Source organism: Silurus aristotelis (assembly GCF_946808225.1).
Source record: "Silurus aristotelis genome assembly, chromosome: 28".
Lineage (NCBI taxonomy): Eukaryota > Metazoa > Chordata > Actinopteri > Siluriformes > Siluridae > Silurus > Silurus aristotelis.
This window is the reverse complement of record NC_139601.1, coordinates 6,967,214-6,989,517: the sequence shown is the minus strand read 5'-3', so window position 1 is coordinate 6,989,517 and position 22,304 is coordinate 6,967,214. Positions and strand designations below refer to the sequence as shown.

At 36.7% G+C, this 22,304-nt stretch overlaps 1 protein-coding gene across 2 annotated transcripts in view; it reads right to left on the bottom strand.

Annotated features, from left to right (window-relative positions):
* LOC310721895 (uncharacterized protein) overlaps nucleotides 1–22,304 on the bottom strand; it is a 60,057-nt gene that overhangs the window by 4,831 nt on the left and 32,922 nt on the right. The window contains exons 4-13 of one of the 2 annotated variants that reach the window (XR_014532236.1): nucleotides 12,799–12,986; nucleotides 12,475–12,577; nucleotides 12,214–12,374; nucleotides 11,614–11,840; nucleotides 11,234–11,393; nucleotides 9,988–10,105; nucleotides 2,182–2,393; nucleotides 1,403–2,035; nucleotides 1,056–1,143; nucleotides 869–938 (exon numbers count right to left, since the gene is read on the bottom strand). Coding sequence is in view for 1 of the 2 variants with exons in the window: in XM_083534071.1 (XP_083390197.1) it covers nucleotides 869–938; nucleotides 1,056–2,035; nucleotides 2,182–2,393; nucleotides 9,988–10,105; nucleotides 11,234–11,393; nucleotides 11,614–11,840; nucleotides 12,214–12,374; nucleotides 12,475–12,577; nucleotides 12,799–12,986 (2,219 nt within the window). In the remaining variant the exon portion in view is untranslated. Of the gene's footprint in view, nucleotides 1–868; nucleotides 939–1,055; nucleotides 2,036–2,181; nucleotides 2,394–9,987; nucleotides 10,106–11,233; nucleotides 11,394–11,613; nucleotides 11,841–12,213; nucleotides 12,375–12,474; nucleotides 12,578–12,798; nucleotides 12,987–22,304 lie in introns of those variants that run through there. The other variant, XM_083534071.1, reaches the window with a different exon arrangement.

Genomic DNA, 22,304 nt, shown 5'->3' with positions numbered 1-22,304 from the left:
ATCATATATTGTGATTTCTGGATTTTTTTTTTTTAGATTATGTCTCTCACAGTGGACATGCACCTACGATGACAATTTCAGACCCCTCCATGATTTCTGGGTGGGAGAACTTGCAAAATAGCAGGGTGTTCAAATACTTATTTTCCTCACTGTGTGTGTGTGTGTATGTATGTATATATATATATATATATATATATATATATATATATATATATATATATATATATATATATATATATATAATATATATATATATATATATATATATATATATATATATATATATATATATGTTGGGCTGTCATTCGGTTAAACTATTTAATCGCGATCAATCGCATGATTTGTGATGAGTGAACTCGTGATTAATCGCAACTTAATTGCACATTTTTATCTGTTCTAAATGTACCTTGAATCAATACTTTTCTAGTTTTATGAACAATTATGGATGCTTTATGCAAATGGATATTTATTATCAGTGAAACCAAACTAAACATAGTGCATGAAGACAAAATTCATTATTGTGTTTTAAGTTACATCACACCCCTTGTATATACATACACATATATAAAATATGGGATTTTATTTACATAAGTAGTGCAAATCATAATCCAAAAATTCCAAATGAGTTTTAGGAGTAGTTACAGTATTATGTTTGTGTAAAACTCTGGGGATTAGTTATGGGATGTGCTAATAATTGGTAAAATGTTTGTCTGTAATAATTACTTATATCTGTGAAGTGCCAGTGTATGCGTGTATCGCGAATCATATTGTTTTTCAGTTTTTATATATATTTTTTAAAGTATTAAATCATTCATAAAGATGCAGAGTGCATCAAACAAAAAGACAGACATGAACAAAGTTTACATACCAAGAATTATGAGTCGTGGACTCTCCGGCAGATTGAGAGTTCCCTCGACATCAGATGGAGTTGCAAATTCCTAGACCATTAGGTTTTTTTTTTGTTTTGTTTTTTTATGAAGAATAGCACACCCATCATCAGAAAACAAGCAAAACATAACATTGCAAATGAATGGGATTGTATAATCTCAACTTACATCTGCTTGAAGTATCACCCCATCTAACGTCTCCTTAAAGTGTGCAAGGAGCAGCAGTATTACCATGGCAGCTACATCATCTTCAGCTCTGGAAAGTATGAGCCGAACATCGTTGTTGGTTGGCTTGCTTTTAAAAAACTGAATAATGATTTGTCCACACTCCTGAATTGACGATTCAAAAAGTGTGAGCACGTTTTTGTCAGTAAGCATCTCAAAATGAGCATATATATGCCTCTGCGTGAAGAGATACGGCCATTTGATTCTCAAATCTGCAATTGTAGGGGATGGCATTGCGTTAATCATGTGACGCTGGAGAAAATAGGTCCCCTCCATGAGCATGCACACACCTCCTCTCTCTGCTCCAGAGATCCCCTCCTGATTATAGATATCCTCCATCCTCTGACGCTTCACTTCAAGACTGTCAAAGCTTTCACCAGACGGAAAATCAGGCTGCCATCTTGTACAACCATATGAGTCAATGGAACTTCGTTTTCTACAAGTTCCAGTGTTGTTCCTTCGAATCCGATGATAGCTAAGTGTACTTTTTCGATTCAGGTTCTCTATGCGCACTTTCAGCTGTGAAAGTAGAGATTCATATCCACCACCAACCTCTTTGCCACCCATCATGTCAGCAAAAGTTTTTGGATACTGCCTGACGATTTGGCGAGTAATAGTAAGGCACTGTGATCTGGTGGGGTTAGCATCGTATTTTCTCATTTCATCAGCAAGGATTCGAATCATTTGTCGTCTGTCAGCAGGGGAAGGTCTCTGGCCGTTCGCAATAGCATTTTGAATACCTACTGGCATTAAGTTCCAGGGAACTTGGAAATGTTCAGGCCATAAATATGACCCAGTGGTTGATTCCGATGCTGATGTGCTTGGGGAGCTTGGTATAGGTGAACCATAAGTAGAAATGGTTTTAGGGGCAACCAAGGGGAAAACATCAAAAGGCTGCAGAACCACAGTGTTGTTTTGATTTTCTGTGGATTATAAAAAAAAAATAATTAAGAATTACACCGAGCCCACTACGGCAATGCAGTGCAACACAGGTTAAATGATTGCATCTTAGCTGAGTTCTAATAAAAAACCTTTTTTTAAATTATTTATTTATATATATAATTTTTACCTTGTTCTTTCCAGGCACTAAGAAGTTTTCTGCGTTGGATAGGTCGTATAAACTCCATTATGTCATCTTCCTTCACATTAACCAAATCATCCAAGCCTTTAACTCCTTGGTCCACAAGCTTCTTGACCAGTTGCTTGGTTCGATCTTGAGAGAGGCTTGGCAACACTGACAGTACAGCATCATTTAGCAATTGGTGCAATCCGGACATTGTTCTAGAATTGGAATAAAACAATAAGCCCCAAGAAACATTGGTTTAACCATCATGTTAAACAGCTAAGAGGGTTTTTAGCACTCCACTCTTCATTATGCCTAACAATGCCCCTTACCCAAAGAGTAATATCGGTTTGGCCACTGATGAGCCACACAACCCACTTTTACTTGCCCCTAATACAGCAATGAATTACGGTACACGACTGGACCAGGTCTGGTTGCCAGAACTCGGGCCACATATGGCCCATGGCATAGTTATATCTCAGCCAAATGTGTGACTATAGCTGGTTTTATTCTGGTCCTATGTAGGACCAAACAGTTTGGTTCCACATGTCAACCTTAACAAAACCTTAATCTAGCCACTTTATACACACCTGTGGCTCAGATGAAAAAATGCCTGAACAACAACAGTATTCTGAAACAAATATTTATTGTTTTATTATTTAAACAGAACATTTTGCATTTTAACAAACAAACAGTACTTGAATTTCAATGCGACGTGTCAAAAAGCTCTCGAACATCTTCGCTTCAGTTCATGAACAAGCGGCATTGTGCGCACAACTCAACATCCAAACAAGTCACAAGTCCATTATTCTGTTGTACTCTCCTGATGCTCTTTCCTGTTCATCCTTTCTCTCCTGCCACTATCACTATCCGTGCCCAGATATAATGGTGGAATCGATTTCCTTTTCTGTGGCCGCAGACATCAGGTGGTTACTCCTCACAATCGCTGAAATATAAAAGTACATTTAACTTTTCGACGATGTTAACTCATACTCACTCTACAATCCAAAAAAGCAAAGTCGAACTAAACATATGAAAAAAAGTCATTATCACTTACCAAACTTGGCACGCTTTGCTTCAGAATTGAGAAGACCACGACAGTTAGTGAAGTGCAGCCTGAAGAGTGCACGAGTGTCAGCTCAGATCTTCGACAGCACTGGTTCCGGAAGTAGTTTTCTCATTTAGATATAATTATTTTTTTAAATCTTGGTTCTAACCATTAACCAAACCAACCGGCTAAATCGCAAGATTATATACTTTCAACTGAGGAAAAAAATATTTTAAAATAGAACAAAAAGACAAAGGTGCAAGATTAAAAGTGTGACACTACATTGAGGTAGAAACTGCAAACCCATGAACCATTGTGCTTTTCTAGATGCAACTTAGTTGTTAGATTAATTTTTTTATTAATTTATTTATTGCCATTATAGGACATTTTAAGAGAGAAGAAATACAGTGGTACCTCTGAATACAAATGCCCCCAAATACATATCATTAAGAATACAAAATGGAAAGTCATACAAATTTTCGTATTGGTTTATGTATAAAAATCAGAATACGAATAATTCGAATCTCGTGGGCTAAAATTCGAAGGGACGATGGTCCTCTGTACCACCTCCCACACTCTCCCATGCCTCTTAACCCTCAGTTAGCGTCTTCAATTCATAGTTAGAGCACTGTGTTTATTGCTGTGTCTTTGTTTTAATATTCATCACTGAACAGTATCGCATACATTATACTGTGCCTATTATATCGTAGTGCTTCTTGTGTATTACATTATAACAGTAATTATATAATATTAAGTGTTGGAATAGTGACCCTTAAATACGTATTAATCGTTGATGTCGTCGATGAAAAAGAAGCCTAATTCAGACTATGTCTCACTTCAGTGCTTTTTTTTTAAAAAGTTGAAAAAGGTGAAAGTTGTGAAAGCAGTGAAACGAAGCAAAGTGTATGAAAAAAGAGAAAAATAAGTAGTGATAGTGATTCGGGTGACAGTCTGCCTGATATCATATTGAAAAGAGATTTGTCTCCTTCCAAACAATAATTCTCCCTCCTTCTCCTCCGATCTCCATCATGCCAACATTCACTCTTTTGAAAGGTAAAGCACCCAGTAAAGAAAATGTTTAAAGCACCATTATTAAATGCTAAATGCTAAATTATATTAGTGCATATTGGGTGTATTTTTATTTTTATATTATATTTGGGGTCGTTCGGAACGAATTATCCCATTTAACATTATTCCTTATGGGGAAATTCGTATCAGTATACGAAAATTTCAGAGTGCGAATCGTGTTCCGGAACTAATTAAATTCGTATTCTGATGAAATTTAATAATTAAATTACCATTGATTTTTCATCGAAAAATGACCATAATTCATAAGTAAAATCATTTGTTTGATGAAACCTTGTTGATAAAGAGCAATAAACCAATGTTGCAAACAGGAATTGGGGAAACAGCTGTGCGAATGAAAATATTATCACCTTACTATGTGAAATATCTGAAATTAAATTTTAACTTAAACCGACTCAAGGACGGTTCGATCTCGACCATAACCGAGCTACGTTTAGTTCACATGCCGTATGCCAGTGCAGACTGAATGCCAGCTGTGCCGGCTTTATGCCAAATTAGGGCCAGAAGTTTTTGCTACCTGCTTAGCCATTCTAAACTCACTGTAAACATTGGCTTCTTGTGGATTATTACTTTAAGAAAGTAGATACAACATAAAGCTGGCAAAGTTTCATAAAATAAACACACAAACAAATTGCAATTACTTAATGATAACCCATAATCATTCTCCTGCCAAACAATGTAGTGTTTTAGCAACAGTTAGTCGAATGGTTGCCAAATAACACACAAACAGTAACACGTAAACAGCGAAAAGCCTGCTTAAAGAATGGAGTTAGTGCTTATTAACATTTATTTGGATATTGCCATTCATTGTGCAGTTCAATTTTGTTTGCACCCTCTTTGCTGGTACAGTTATGTTTGACTCTGGACAGGTGTGTTTTAACTGTGCAGTGCCAGATCCAAGGATATTGCGGCCAGCATTTTTCTTTGTTGTTTTTTTTTTTTTTTTTTTTTGGGGGGGGGGGGACTTCAGTAAGATTGCAGGGATAATTTACATTTATGGCCGGTCACTGACATGATTTCTCTTGCTTGTAGGCCATCAGAGTCATTAGCATAGCGTTAGAAAGTTTTTGTTTAGTGCTGCTTCACAAACACTCGTTTGTGTAGATTGACAGTGTTTGCTGCAAATCCACAGGAACATGGGGTCAAGGAAGTTTACCCCCATGGGCTCTATATTATAACTAACGGGAGAAAGGACACTGTTCTATTTGGCAGTTTATAGCTAAAAACTATATTATATATCATTATATCATACATTGTTAGTGTAGTTTGGCCACTTAAAAGGTTAAAAGGTGAAAGATTTGGGCTGCAGCAATGAGAGGTATTTTTTTTCTAACAAAGTCACAGGACATAACTGGTTTCCCCGGCTGATCAAATATAAACAAAGTAAGCCTATGGAGATTTCTTTCAATTGGCATCTCTGTGTTTTGTGTGTATTTGTTGAATGGCAGCGTTGTGTGCTTCTGATCATCCTGGCGGATGATAAATGATTCTGGCTTCAGTTGGGCGGTTGCCGTCTTCAGCTCTGCAACCCGTATGCAGCTGCCTATCAAACCTTTGCTGAAAATAGAACCTCAGGTGTATTAGGATTGAGTGCCTGAGAGTGCTGGATTTTTTGCATCCATTATTGCGTGATGGTAGGATGTTTTGTCACATTGTTCTTGGCAAAATGAAACTGTTGTCGCTAGTGATAAACTCAGATCTTTCAACAGACACCAAGTTGGGTTGATCAGTGGACATAACTACTGAAATCATATGGGTCACAGTTTCCCTATTGTTTTTTTTCTATTGAGTGGCATAAGACTGATTGTGAACCTTGTTTAAATCCATTTTGGTGATTGTTTTTTAAATCAATAGCCAGATGTTTCTCCGAACATCAGGATGGCTAAGGGTCCTGTCTTTGTTTCTTGATTTTTCCAGGCCATTTCTTGACTTTTTCATCTCTTTTCCTCTCATGAATTTTAGTGTGTCTGCTTTCTTGTTTATCTTCTTGTTCTATCATGTCAATCTCTTTTAATCCTCTCACTTCATCCACATTGAGTAAATCAGAATTAATAACAAAATCCAACATTTTGAAATAATTTATCTGGTGTTGTAATATTGATGTAATGAGGTATTAATAATGCTGTTGAATAATGATGATGATTAAAGTAATTTGCCTTCGAACGTGGCTCAGCCAATCATAACTCATACACAAGTAGCCTTTATTTTTTTCTGATGTAAAGCAACAAACAAAATCACAAAACACATATCGGATCAAGCTTGAACGAAAACTGACTGAATTTCCCCAAATACAATTTCCTGCAAAACAGCATGTTCTTTTTGTAAAGTGTTCCCTTTTATAGTCAATTTCTTGGTTGCCGCCATTTTCCCTTTCTGAAAGATAAGGCAGGCAACCGATCGGGCATCAGCATAAAACTCCCACTCTCTGCTTCAACATTTTAAGATAAAGGACTCCTCACATTTAGGTAAGCCTGAGGAAGTGGATGTCCTTCCGCTTATGTTGCAATCGAGGTCTTCAAGGTCTTGAAGATTTCTTGCACACTGATTAAAATATGAGTGCTCAAACTGGACCAAAATGATTAATGGGTTCAGGATATTGACACGTAGTTATGTTTTGGCATAAGTGAATGACCATTTCTATCTTTTAAACTCTCAGCAGATCCTATAAATAGAAACGATAAATACGCAATCTGACCAACGTTTGTTAAAGGAGCACAGGTGAGCTCTACTACTACTAATGCTCTAACTTCCAGTCTGGACTGCTGTTTCTTTTCTTCAACAAAAGAGTTAAAACCCTGATCAAGAATCAATCCTGAACTGCATATCCACTTAATTTCTCAATGCCAGGGGTTGTGTCACCTGTTTTATTACGTGCATGATTTCCAAGGTACTTGAGCTGGTTAATGTGACTATTTGTTCTGTGTAATAGAACTGGTTCTCTCAATTCACCAGATGATCCATATAGTGCAGGGTCAAATAACAAAAACACTTCAAAAAGGTCATGTCTATGACAGGAAGGTAATCCTGGCTGGCAAAAAATATTTCAAGTCATTAAGGGGGGATTACTTTTGACACCAACTGCACTTTCAGACTCACCAGCATCCAAATCCTTAAGTTCTGCTTATACAACCTCACAGGTCTTGCTAATGCTTTTGTTAGGGGTACAGTGTGAAATGTTTGATAGACAATCTTAAAATTTCTGAAAACATAGTTACTTCTACTGAAATTTTCAACAAAGCCACCACTGTAATGTGGTAATAGTTATCTTCAGCTTTGGCACCCAATGTACCTTTCCTTCAACTGATACAACCCTATTTTCCTCTCAGAAAGGCAAATGCCAAATCTTGTCCGAAAAACCTAAAATCTTGTTCTCTACACAAGACAACTAGCAGCATTATAGTCGGTGCCTGACTTACAATGAGGCATCAGGTTTGTAAGGGTCATATGACTGCATGAATATTTAAAAGATAAAGCAACTAAATGTATCTGTATCTTCAAGTTTTTTATTTTATTTTATTGTTTCTGCCCTTCAGTACTTTGCAGTAGACTTGTGTATTTTTCTGTTGTTCTGTCACTGATTTACATCATAACAAAGCTACTAACTTTTGCTTAATATGAATATACTAAGCAAAGCATTCTTTGGATTTATTAACACTAAGACAGATGGGAATAGGGTCCACAAACTTAAAAATCTCTTTATAAAAAGACTTTCTCATCTTATCAGTTCTAAGTGCATGGGCATTACACATCTGGAAAAGATTGCCATTATATATCATCATTATGCACACTCTTTGTCATTTTCATAAATTTTAAGCATATTTAATTTTTCACTCCGCCTATATAGCAAATGTGACTGGCTGACATCGTGTATGTCTGACAGCCCATGCATTACTGTTTGAATTATGATGAAAATAATCTTTGCTTGTACCTTGAGATAAAACGATGCCATGTTTTTAAAAAATAAAAAAAGAGGTTCCGATAGTCTGCGTTATCTGGCGATTTATGATATATAACTGCTCTCCACCATCACTATAATCTATAAATAAAATTCTGATTTTGCATTCGAGTGTTCAGCCACACGCTGCATTCATCATTGTGAGGCCTCGTCAGTGAAACTTTTAACTTCGGTATATTATGACTTGGCCTTTCTGATATCTAGATGAACATGATGTAATTGTTGACCCTACAGAAAACCTTCAGTTACATCTAAATAGGACAATGTCTTTTTCTCAATGTCATAGACTAAAGCAAGCATCAATTCCTAACTGTTTCACATTTGTCTTTGTGGCCCTCTTTTTGTGATCTCTGTACATATAAGCCTTGAATGCAGTGAACTTTCTAAATGATCTGGAACAATCTGATTCTAACTTAAACCACTTATCACACCCCATAGCTCACCACGCTCCCTTGAGGCATGCCAGTGAAAAGGCATGTTTCAAGACTCTTCTCTGTTCTGGCACTTAGGTAGTGGAATGAAACTCTCCTAGCTGTCCAAACAGTCATTAGCAGTTTTTAAATGATGATCAAAGACCTTCCCCTTTTCGAAGTACTTATATTAGCACTTTCAATTACCAAAACCTTTTCTGTATTAACTCTTCATTAGAGATTTATGAATCATGGTATTCTTTTTTTAATGGTGTTCTTAGTCTTTGACATCATAGCACTTCTGTTCATCGCTCTGGATTAGGAGATCTGCTAAATTCCATAAGTTTAACCATAATTGTAGCATACAGGTGTACAGTGGTATTGCTGTAAGTCAAACTGGATTAAAGCTTTGACTGGCACACTTGAGCAGTGGGAGACACCAAGATATTAAGTATACTGAGATCTGACTTCCTCATCAAAGAAACTGTTGGTGGTGCTACCAGTGCTTTGGCCCCTTTGCTAGATAGCAAGAGGGTGAAAGGTCCATGAAAAAGGCAAAAGCTTTGTTTTGGTTGTTGTACAAGGTGTCAATTGGGGTTAAAAAGACCCTGATGATCTTTTCAGCTGTTCTCATAAATCACTGTAGGGTCCTGCCGTCAAAAACGATGAGACAGCTGGTCAGGAAGCTCTCTATAATTCGTCTGTAGGATGGTAGGGGGAGGATGATTGGGGGAGGATAGTTCTCCTCAGCCTCCATAAGAAATAAAGATTAGGTGAGGCCTACTTGGTTAGGTTAGCGATGTTGAGAGTATAATAGGCGATCTATGTTATGTACACCAAGAACTTGGAGCTTTTAATGTCCAGTGGTAAGTGGTCTACTCATGGCTTAACAACATAAAAAAAAAAAATTGTTGTCTGTACACCATATTGCAAACGGGTTCACCTCCTCAATGTGGCCCTTGGCTGTAGTTAGCTCCAGCAAACCTGATAATGCGATTTGAACTGTACATTGCAGCACAGTTATGAGCAGGGAACGCAGTAGTGGATTGAGCATGCAGCCTGGGGAGACCCAGTTTGATTGGTGTATAAAGTAATGCCAGGTGAAACTAACCATCATGTAATGTCTAAATGAATGAGAAAGACCTTTCAAATTTTCTAAACATTTAAATTAGTTATTGATTAACTGCATACAGTAAGCTAAAAATATACATATATTTAGAAGACCTAGAAAAGTCCCAATCAAATCCAAATCATAGAATCTGTGACTCAAAATATTTGATCTCACAATTTCAAGTAAATTGTGAAACACGAACCTCTTTTGCTCTTTGCATCCACTTCCATGTTTTGAAGCCAGGCTGAACCACAGAATGGCATGCTTGCTGATCTCGTCCTCAGTAGCACTGCTGCTAACTTTGCAGTTTTGCACAGCTCCTGAGTAAAGCATCAATATATTAATACATTTGCATGCTAAAGCTTTGGCACCCCTCACCAGATTTTGTTGATTTTGTAATGTAAAACAAGTAAGCACATCCTCTGCAGCAATTTTAATAACTAACTTCACATTTTTAAGCAGGAGCTTATATTTGATCAATCAAAAAAGGTAAAAAATAAAATAAAAAATGTTATTGTGATGGGAGCAAAATGTTGGACACAATAAGAATTTGCTACAGTATGTACAGTACCAACACCCTATTCAGGCTGATTTCTTTTTAGCTTTAGTTTCTTGACTGAACATGTTACATTTGCCACAGGTCTATTCTCATGCTTAAAAACTTTCAAGCATTGCCACCAAATATACTTTTAGTGAATGTGACCAAAGACTTGCACATTATTTTTAATTAATGCATTGCACTTATTTTCAAAATGCATATGGGTTTTGCATATATCAGACACTGATGAGGTCACAGGTAAGGTGTCCATCTGATGACACTTCTATGCAGATCATCTAGGTTTTTCCTGTCGTTTGGGCTTTTACCTTGCCTTTCTGCCAAGGATATGAGCAGTTCTTTGTCTTTGAAATCTTACCATCCATTACCATCTTCCATAGTTCCCTTTAACTGACATTTCCTATGACATTTTAAAATTGAGCTGGGCTGCTTTAATATATTTGTATAGTCTCCTTCTTTGTAGGCATCAATTAGATTCACTTTCAGATCCTCAGTAAGCTGCTTAGAGGTGCCCATGGTTGCTGAGTGTTAGCGGAATGCTTGAGAAGGATTTATTTTGCTCTGGAATTTTCATTAGCATTACAGGTTCTAACAAGACAATTAAAGCTTAACTTTTAACTGACTTTACAAGCGGAACCAAACTTCTACATGCAAAAACTCATTTTCATGGTCTTTTTTTTTTTGTTTTTTTTTGTTTTGTTTTTTGAGTTGATCAAATTGAAAGTATTTTAAAGTAACAGTAAAAAAAAAATTTATAAAAAAAATTTAAATAAGGATTCGCGTCCTTACATTTTAAAAGTCAGCAAAATATGTTAAATGTAACCTTTTGCATCCAACTGTATATATTATATATGTTTATGGCAAAAGAAAAATTTGCCCTGGTAATACATACGGATAAGAAGCTCCTTTGCGTTCATTCCACTGAATTTGAACTTTTGGTTGGCCCCTTTCCAGCTAATTTGTTTGCTAACATTTTCGCTGAAAATGTGAGCCAAGATGTTCCAGGTCACCTTCTTGACATCTTGCCCTCCCAGCACTGATAAAATTTGTATCTGTAAGAAAGAGGAAAAAACTATGTAATAAAACAGAGTGGCAATGAGGTGAAAGACCTTCCTTGTATAGATGCATGCAAAGTATAATAATAACTTGTTTTATATATATATATATATATATATATATATATATATATATATATATATATATATATATATATATATATATATAAAATAATGTATATATTGACTAAACAAACAACAAAGATGGTATTGATACCAAGTTATTTTTGGATCCAGCATTTGTCTCTTCAGCAAGCCAAGCTTCAAAATGTTCCACCTTCTCAGTGGTATCTAGTGGGAATTTCAAGTCTTCAGTGGTGGCAAAAAAGCCCTGGGGTTCTGTGTTTGCATCCATTTTAGTGCTCAGGCCATTCAGCATCCCCACTATTTGGGTTTGTTCATGCTTAACCTGCTCCAAGAGTGCCAACATATGGAGCTGATCACCTGTAAATAAAAAAAAAGGTAAATATTTAAAATGATACAAGTATCTAGCAAATATATTGCTAACTAAAATAAAAGCAGTTTTACACTAATAAATAATCAAGTTTAAAATAAAGGGAAGCTGAACTGTTTGAGCAGAGCATGCAGTTGAGGAGCCGGGCAAGCTAAAGGGAATGATGAAGAATGGCTGCAAGAACTGTGAAGGAGGTGACCTGGAATATCTCAGCTCAGTTTTTCAGTGAATATGTTAGTAATAAAATGTCTTAAAAGAGGACAACCCTTTCTGCCCCTCTAAGGTGGAAACCATGCAAGGCTTAGCATATTTAATGTCGGAGTCGATGCTCTGATAGATTTTTTTTTTCCCTTTAAAACTCACCAGTGCCTAGAGTCAGTCCAGTTCCTGTCGTTACCCTGTAAGTTGGATGGAAAGGAAGGTGACCCTCCCAACTGCTAGTGTTTATTACAGGAGAGGATATAACTACCAGAGGATTGCTTGACTCTTTCTGTTGATCACCATCAGATTTTCCAAGATAAAGACTGAGGAAGAATTAAGCACAAATGTGTACTGTGTATTTAAAATACCAATTTTTAACAAAATAAAACAGCTGTTTAAAAAACAAAAAATTCTTTAACTAACATTGGCTTGGGTTTCGCGTTCACCTCCTCCTTTTTACCCGAATGCTCATCAGACGTGTTGCAGCGTAAGGATTCCAAAGCCTGATGTGCTTCTGAATAGTTGTCTAAAACATAAATATTGAAAGTATTTAAAATGTCTGCCATTTCTTATAATTAAAACTGAATCAAATTGCAACCAACCCTCTTAGAGAGACTCACTCAATACGGGTGGTGACGATATCATTAGATGCGACTACATAAATATTGGCAAAATGTATTACTTTAAATGGTTTTTTTTTTTTTTTTTTTTTTATGTTTTGCCAGATTTCACTATAGACAAACATACCATAGGTCTTTAGTAGAGTGCAGTTATAGCGGTCCCAGTCCTCCCCAGGTGTTTCTTGCTGTTCAACTGCCCTTTCCATACATTTATCCGTTTTATAATTTGGCCAGACTGTCTCTCCAGCAGTACACCATTCAGATGGCACAACCACAGCAGTTTCTGTTCCTGAGAATTTTACAATGTTGTACATTCTGCAGTAAAAACACAAATGGTGCTATTAGTTTTTACAAATAATGCTTAGCATTCTGTAGCATACAATCCACCTGACTGACTGACTGGGGCAATATACATTTAAGACACTCTGTTGAACAAATTATGGCAATGATGGAAGTCTATAACAAAGCACTGGCGGTTGTTAAGAGGTCACACTGAACAGCATCTTTTTATAATCTACACACAATTATTGAAGAAAGAAAACTTGATGTATGTATGATAAAAATGTTATAAAACACGTTTTCAAAGCATATGGGGCTACCATGGCAATATTAATTTAATAATGGAATCGAGATCTTGTAAATAAATTAATCCAGGAAAAAAAAAGTTTGTATTCATTTGTGTGTTCTGTTTCATTTTTCATTATTACACTATGTAACAACAAATTAATTATAGTAGCCAAATAAATGTCACAATGAATAACAACAACAACAAAAAACATGCACACGGATTAATAAAAGTTAATATATATGTGAAATTAATTAAATAGATATGCTTATGCTATATGGAGCGGCAGCTCTGCGGTGAAGTGAGAGGAAACATTATAATTAAGGAAATATTTAACCGGATTTTATTTGCACAAGCACCACATGAAGCAAAAACAAACACGAGCACAGAGGGTCGAACAGCCACCGAGACCGATTAGAGCAACGGCACTATACAGTGCAGATTTAATGAAGCGGGGAGAATAGACGCGCATCTTGCGAGGAAGATCAAGGCCAAAAAAAAAAATCCACCTTCTATTTATATCTGCTTAGGTTGCACAATTTTAAATTAGGTATGAGGATTTGCAATATTTCAGTCCTGACCGTGGATCTCAATCTCAATTTTGAGCCCCCCTACCACCAAGAGTTTCTCCATTGATCCAATAAATTGATCTTTTCATTGTTAATTACTCTCACTAGCTGGGAGGTGGTGGCTCAGGGGTCACAAGGGGTCACAAGGTTGCAAGCTCAAATCCCAGCACCACCACTTTGAGCAAGAGTTATGTCACTCTGTGGAAGGGTGATGTAACTGTTTGTTCGAGAAAACTTTCAATTTGTTCCATGTAGCTAAAAGTAGATCATTTGAATGGCAGATGAAAAATGACAGACCCTTTCTCACAGCCCACTGGGAAACATGCTGTTATAGTTTACTCACCACAAAGAAGAGATGGGAACAGTTACCCCTGGGGCGAATATCTAATCTAATATCAGCGAAACAAAGAAGGTATCAAAAAATTTTTTTTTTTTAGAAATGTTTTGCTATTAATAGGACTGATTTTCATTTTATCAAAAAAATAATTATATGATATTAGAATTAATTTTTTTTTGTTTGTTTTTTTTTTGTTCCTGAAATCCACATACCACCCAAAACCAGTGCACAAAAGTATTAAAAGCAAACCAGACAGCAATCTTTAAGATCCTGAAAGATTGAAGCCTGAAAAGAATTATATCACTTGGATAGAACAAGTGCAAGTTCCCATTCCTGAAGAAAATGATCAACATTGACTATTCTGTAATAAAAAAACATCAATGGTGTAATTGTGCAAATTACGCTTGACAGACTAGGGTGATCAGCTGTGCCAATGATGGAAGATGCGTAGTGCACAGATGTGTGAAAAGCCAATCAGATTGCATAATAAGATATAAAGATGCTAAAATTGTGAAGACCTGAAATTTGTACAAAACACTATGTTCATGGTGTTGCCATTCGAGTTTATAGTGAAAATTAGATACTTTTATAATTGGCACATGCACATGTACAGCACAGTGAAATTCTTTCTTCGCAGATCCCAGCAATGTTGTGCAAGCTGGTGTCAGAGTGCAGGGTCAGCCATGTAACAGCACCTCTAGAGCACAGATGGTTAAGGGCCCCATGGGTGGTGGCTTAAACCCACGAACTTCCGATCAGCCATTCAGAGCCTTAACCACTGAGACTGAGACTGCCGCCATCTGCACTTTCAGAATTGTTTTAATGATACCAAGCTCCAGAGCATATGCACATCTAACACAAAAACTGTAAGTGTCCTATAATACATATCGTGCTGGAGCAAAGGTGGTCTGGTTTTCATTATGTATCACAACCTGATATGGGTAATTCAAAGTCCACCATGGTTTAACAATGATAGATGTATCATTAGCAAGCTTTTTTTCCCCTTCTATTTGCTTAACCCATTAGTGAACCATCCAGACACTTTCCTGGCACCGCAGTGTTCTGTTATGGGGTCAGCTTAGAGTCAGTGGCTAAATCGGAGCGAATTCATTACCTAGCACTGTGCTCAGGACACAAACATTGTTTGTAATTCCATGTGCTTTAATACAGAAAAACCCTTTGGGCTCAAACATCACCCACAGAGCAGGATTAGTATGAAGGTACTGCAACGGAAATGAAAATTACAACCGACTTTACTGCTATGCAACAGGTGGAGAAAAGAAAGCAAGTTAAATACTGACAAAATCAGGACTGACTCAGGCGGATATTAGGAAAGCGTGTAAGCTTCAGTAAATGCCTGCATGCATTAGGAGCGAACATGCGAATCCTGCAGACACCTACACAAAGACATTAAAATGTATTACCTTCGGTTTGTATAGGATGTTGTGTAACATTTTGTGCTCTCCTGCAATTTATACCCAGTGCATTTTAAGTAAGGTTTATATAACACAAGGTTCAAAACAGTTCAGCTTTGCATTGTTGACATCCTGCTATACTTTTCTCCTTTTTTTTTTTTCCCCCTACATACTTGCATAAAGTCATCAGTTTATAGAAGATAGTTTGCACTGTTTTTTTTCCCACTTGATCCTGTCTAGCTAGTTTGCACTTTCCTGCAAAATAATAAAAAGTTATTTGTACCATTATGTACCATTCACTCTGTACCATTGTATTGTTGTGCTGCATCAAGGATCTAAAGGACATACGTTGTAGAAGTCCAACTGACTTGATTTATATCAATATAAAACATTTTTCTTTTCAATAAATAAAAAAAGAAAGACAAATAAAATCTATTTTGCTAAGAGTTGCCACATGCCCAGTCCAGGGGGAAAATCTGTGTATGGAACAGAGTTGTGTAATATGTCTGCCCCCTTGTGTTGAATGGAAGGTACTGCTAAACATTAAGTTAAGGATATTCTTATACTTATTACAGTGTTAATAAATATTTGGGAGTTACGATGGTTCGACTTACGATTTTTCGATCTTACGATGACTATAGCAATACGACAAAATAGTACAAATATTTTACATTTGCAGCCACAGGCAGCAGCGTACGATGTACGATACGTTGGACGCACAGCTGGGATGAGCGTATCTCTCGCCCTGTGAGGTCCCCCACTCTCTCTAGCGGTCGACAGATTAAAGTCGTCTCAGTGTGTATTATTTTCTGTTTCAAATGGTTTCAAACAGCAATTTTAGTGATAAAAGCATGTCTTCCATGCAGCAAGTATGTCTCCTGCTTGTAGTGAAAAAAGAAGAGGAAAAGCATCAGTTTAGGGCAGAAAATGAAATTATAATTCAGCATTAAGCAGAAAAGACCATCACAGTCATAGTACAATCTTCGACTTACAATGGGGACGTCGTAACGTATCTCCATCCTAAGTAGAGGACTACCTGTATTATAATGAAGTGCTGTGCGCAAAATGCATACATCAGACACTGATCAGTCAGCGATTGATTTCTTTGATTGATTGATTTCTTTTTTCTCCACTATGGTTTCTCATGTAGTGTATCAGATAATCTATTTAGTGACACTGATACTTAAAACAAAGTTACATTAGAATACATCGTTTTTCTGCTTGTGAAAACATCTTACTGAAGAAGACCCAAGAGGCAGCAGTAGTTTTCACCGACTGTTTTATTGCTGCATTTTACACAATTATACATTAAACCGAAAATGTACCACTGATATTGACATCATATACAGAATGTCCTTCTTTTCTAATGGGGACAATTGGTGGCATTGGACTCTGGATTGGAAGGTCATAGGTTCAAATCCCAGCACCACTAAGCGACAACTGCTGGGTTCTTAAACAAGGCCCTAAATCCTCACCTGCTCAGTTGTAAGTCGCTCTGGATAAGGGCTTCTGCTAAATGCCATAAATGTAAATAATAATAATAATAAAAAGACAAAGGCATCTAGCAAGTGCGCTTAATTTTTGTGTTATGCTTTTTACCATTTTACATGCTTGTTCTTCACACTCAGGTCTTTAAAATGCCTCCCACATTTTGGACAAATGAACAAATGATTTTTCAAATCATGAACGGAATGCTTTTCCTTATGGAATTGTCTCAGATTTAATGAAAATGCCTTCGTTTGATTGGATGATCTCACCCATTCTGTGCTTTAATGTTTCTTACTTTTAATAATACTACAAATTATTATTATCAGTGTTGCAAACTGAAGCATTACTGACCATTTTGTGTATGAGGATCACGTTTCCTCTCTAATTTTAAACCTAACGCTTTAGTCATTAGCTCTCTTAATGTGATTGGTTTTGTTTAGGAAGGAATAAAAAGATACTTATAGTCAATGACAAAATCTTGCTTTAATTATGTTAGTGTTGAATGTGTGTGTGCATCACTGGCTGTTTCATCCAACACCATCCCACTGTTTCATCAGTTAAACAATACTAGTCAGTAAAGCAGATGATGGCTGAAAAAAAAACGAAACGTATTAAAGAAAGTCTTTAATTAATAAAGTAAAGACTGCTACTCTGTCTATGAAAAACACTGAACATGCATTTAGCACTAAGAGTGCAATGTAAAACTTGCTGAAGTTGTTTTGCTAATAATGCCGACTGCGTAGATTAACCAGGTCACCTACTAGCAAATGTTATCTTAGATAATTGAGTTAGCTAGTTTGCTTGCTAATGTCAAGAGTATGTCTAAACTAATTTAGCAATCCAAATATTTAAGAGATATACAGCTCAAGTAACAGAACTACCACTTAATACCCTAAAGAACAACTCAGAGGTCATGTCTGATGAGTTAAGTCAAGTTTATTTCTAGCGCTTTTCACAACAGACATTGTCTCCTTTCTCTCATTGTCTCATGATGGGGGGTGGGGTGGGGGGTGTCCCTGCTGAGGTTTTGGTCACTAGTCTCAATGTAGGGCATTTCAAGCCACATAGGTTTACTAAGTACTTTTTGTAGATCTACTTTTTGACTCAATATATCTGCTTTGCTAAAGAATAAGTGGGTGAATTCTGACAGGAAATATAAATTATCTGCTTTGAAGGGCAAGGTAGGGCATATAGGTATTGAACTACCGGGGTACATATATTTTGACACCAGTGCTTCCATCAGAGTCATGTAGAAAAGGTTCTGCCTTTCCATCCTTCTTAAAAAAGTGAAAGCCATTTAAATTAGTGTTTTCTTGGTAAAAGACATTCCCACCCTTGCTACTGCTTCCTCCTCCAAATGCTCACAATAAAATCTGTTTTTGTGGCACTGAATTGTACCCTGCAGCCTTTTCAATTCATAGTAAACCCAGAAATTTCCAGTTCTGTTGCTTGATGCTTTAGCATATTTAACAATTCAACACTTTTCCATGGTCTCTACTGTGTTATAGGATTGGCTTTTTGGACAGGGGGATGTAATGGGTAGCCCTTAAACTCATTCTCCACAGGCAGAAGGCGCTTCCATCATCTTTGTCATCATCATCATAATTCTCTACAATCTCTAAGTCAAGCAGTGCGGTACAGGAATCATCCGATCAAACCGATCGCTTCTGCTTATTGCTGTGGGGGTGGATTATTCAGCAGGCCTGGCAACCTGCTGCAAACTCTGCATGCTTGCGCAAGCAGACACAAGGGGACTTTTGACATAGTGATTTGGTGTGCCAATTTACGTTGCAGGCTTTTTATGGTGAATGGTGTGCAGTGTTCAAATGAACTAGCATTGTTGACAGCTGCCTGGGCACGTTTCAGGACAAAAAATAAAGCGGTGCAGACCTGGTATTTTCATGCGTTTATAGGATTTATTCCTGTAGGAGAGCAACCACGGTGCTATGTTAACTGTGTGAATGTGGAATGTAAATGTCAGATTATTTTGTGGTTGTCAACAGATATGTGGTTAGTTTGACTAGTTGATTCTAGTCAGGATGGATGATTTGTAATGGGCCCTTGGAATGAAACCAAAAAGGATGTTGATTAATCAGAAGATGTTGGGTTAACCTCATTATATAGTAGAAACAAAGCTTATAAATTACATGTACCAGCCATATGGCTGTTCTGCAACAGTGTAACTATGAGTTTTATCCACTGCAAGATAAAGGACTAAAGAAAAAATAACTAAACTTCAATTTTGACCCCAAGACAAAACGTGAATAAAAGTTTAAGAAATGTTTTAATTCATTTTTGCTTTTTAAATATGTGTTTGACCGTTAATAACAATAGTGTCTTCTATCTATTCAGTCTGCAGTAGCTTGATTGGTTAAAGAAACAGAGCTATTTCTTTAGGAGACTATGGTAAAAGGGCCAGCAGTAATGACTTTGATGGCCCTGGGCAGATTAGATTGACAGGGCAGCACATGCGTCTGAAATCTGATTGGACAAAAAATTTTTACATACACATACTGTGCAGCCAAGAGAAACGCTACGAAATGAAGAAAATAAACTGTTGGGAATAAATTAATACAATTTTATAGAATAAATATTAGATGTTGGTTGTAAATGTAGGTCAGTGCTACTGATAGTGTTTAGGCCAGCAGAGAAGGTTTTGCTGGCCCTGACCGCCCGCCACTGGTATATACAATATACAATATGTAATAAATAAAGTAAAAAGTACAATAGATTGGTCTAACAAAATGGCACTGTATAATAAAAAAAAGTCAGTTTCAGATTAATTGGGCCATACATTAAGGCATGTTTTACAGTGATTTATTACAACAGATATCAAAGCACCTGTTTATATAGTTTGTAAAACTGCTGCTTTGAGACAATGTCTGTTGTGAAAAGCGCTATGGAAATAAACTTGACTTAAAACTGGTAATCATTGGTTTTCTTAGCAACAAAGATGGGTGCAGAGGTCTTAAAAGGAGCAGGAGCATTTACCGATCCCAACATTTGTATCGAGAAACAAAAGACAGTTGTTCTGCCCAGTGTTATAGGAGATCTAGGCTAGCTGAAATTTCGATATGGATATTGCTGGTGGCAGTGTAGAAAACAAGGGGAATCAGAGCAGTTATTTCTTTGTTGCCTCACTGGTAAACAGTGACAGATGATTTCATAGGCTCGTCAGGATTATCCTCAATTTTATTTATTTTTTTTTAAACTTATAGCCTTGACTCTTAGTGTTTTAAGGTTATCTTTGTACAAGCAATTCTCAAAGGGAAGTGGTAGTTCTTATTTCTATATGTTCCTGAGCAGAAGTTTGGGGGTTCAAGCCCCCATATTGCCAAGCTGCCACTCTTGAGCCCTTGATTATAAAGCATTTTTACATTTCTCTAGTTGGGCAGAGAAAAGTCAAATGGCTTTTTTATATTTCCATTGCACAAAAGGTAGATGTTAAGTCTTATTTGGAATTCAGGAGTGATTTGCTAAAGACATGTAAGGAAACAATATTAGCATTAATCTTAATCTGCCCTTTCTATTGTGGGTCCTGAGTACCCCTAAACAGTTATACAACTATATACAATAAGTACAGTAAAAGATGCAAATTTGATTCTGTGCACATCGAGTTAAAGCTATACAGAGCTAACAGGTTTAACTCGATGTGCACAAAATCATATTTGCATCTAACAATGCTAGTTATTTTGTAAGGCAAAGGTAGCTCATTGGTACAAGATCGTTGTTTTCTGCATACATATGTAGCCGAGTGTCTGTGAGGAGTTTGCTCCTTTCCATTACCTTAAACTTCATTAATAATAAAGTCTTGTCCTGAACACACTTTCAGAGAAAATCCAGCAACAGGTGAAGTAAAAAGAAAGACAAATCCATGAGGGGAAAGAAAAATGTAGGATAGTTTAGAGGGTTAAGACCTTTCTGGGGCTGCTGATCAGGGTTTAGGTCCTTGTTCAAGTCAAGTAAGTGCTTCTATCATTGTTTCCTATTATCAGTCATTTTCACATGTAAAATAACTTAATTGGTAGCTAAGATTTCTCAGTGGTGCTCTCAGGCATAACAACCATTTTGGTTCATGACCATTTTGAACTGTTTTCAGAAAGAGCAAATTATAGACGCACACACACACAAAAAAAACACTGCGCAGAGTGATATCACTCCTCCAATCAGAGCTTAAACACAGGCTGCATGAAAGTTGGACTATAAGCTATTCCACTATCACTATTCAAGATAAACAGTTTAAAAAGCGGCTGATAATAGTGAAGTGGCAAAAAAGTTCTTGCTCTGAATCGCTCACCTCTGTAGTTTGAGCCTTACCTTAATGTTTTTTTCTGATTACCAGGGTTAATGTTTATTAAAAAAAAAAAGTTTATAAAGCTATCTTATATAAAAAAAGCTACACCCCCCCCCCCCCCCCGTAAACATTGCCTTTAAATGCCATTACTGATAGACCTCCTACAAATTTTGTCCAACACCGTTAGCACCTAATGTTGATCGTCGTATGGTCCCTCTGTTGCCCATTTGTTTATCCTTCCTTCCTGTAGTCCACTGGTATCTGTGGTCAAAACACGTCGTGAGTGAAACTACAAATTTCTGAATCAGTACCAGCTTAGTGTACAAGGTCTAAGTGCTTTGACGACCCCCCCCCCCCCCCCCCCATGGCATGGGTAGCTCATTGAATAAAGGAGTTGTACAAGTAGTTGTGTTTTGTTAGCGTTGTGAACTTTGTGCTTTGAACCCACACTCAGGAATTCTCTACTTTATCCTTCTTGCCCTTGAACGCTAAAAAGGAGATCTCACAATTGGAAAAAAGCTGCGCAGCTTGTGTCTCAGTGGGACAGGTTCGAGTGTGTTCTGTTGTTTAAGTTCAAGTCTGGGGGATTAAATAGATTATGTTTACTAGCAGATGGTGTAAAGGAAAAGTTTAATCCCTTAACCCTGGTATTGTATTTACTTTTGGGACCTTCTGGTATCTCTTAAATTGACCCAGGACATATTTGGGGTTATAAAACAATTCAGAAAAGAAAAGAAAAACCCCACTTTATAAGCCATTAACATATATTGTCTTTATTTTTATTTTTCTACTAGATCACATTTAACAATGGAAGTGTAATTTTGTTTTGTCAAAGGTTGTAATTGGTTATAACAAGGTTATATTTGAACTTTTTAACACTCACTTTTTTTTTTATCTTATTGTAATAAAATTAAATACAGATAAACAATAGTCCTTACAACAGGGGGTGGTGATTAGGGGGAAAA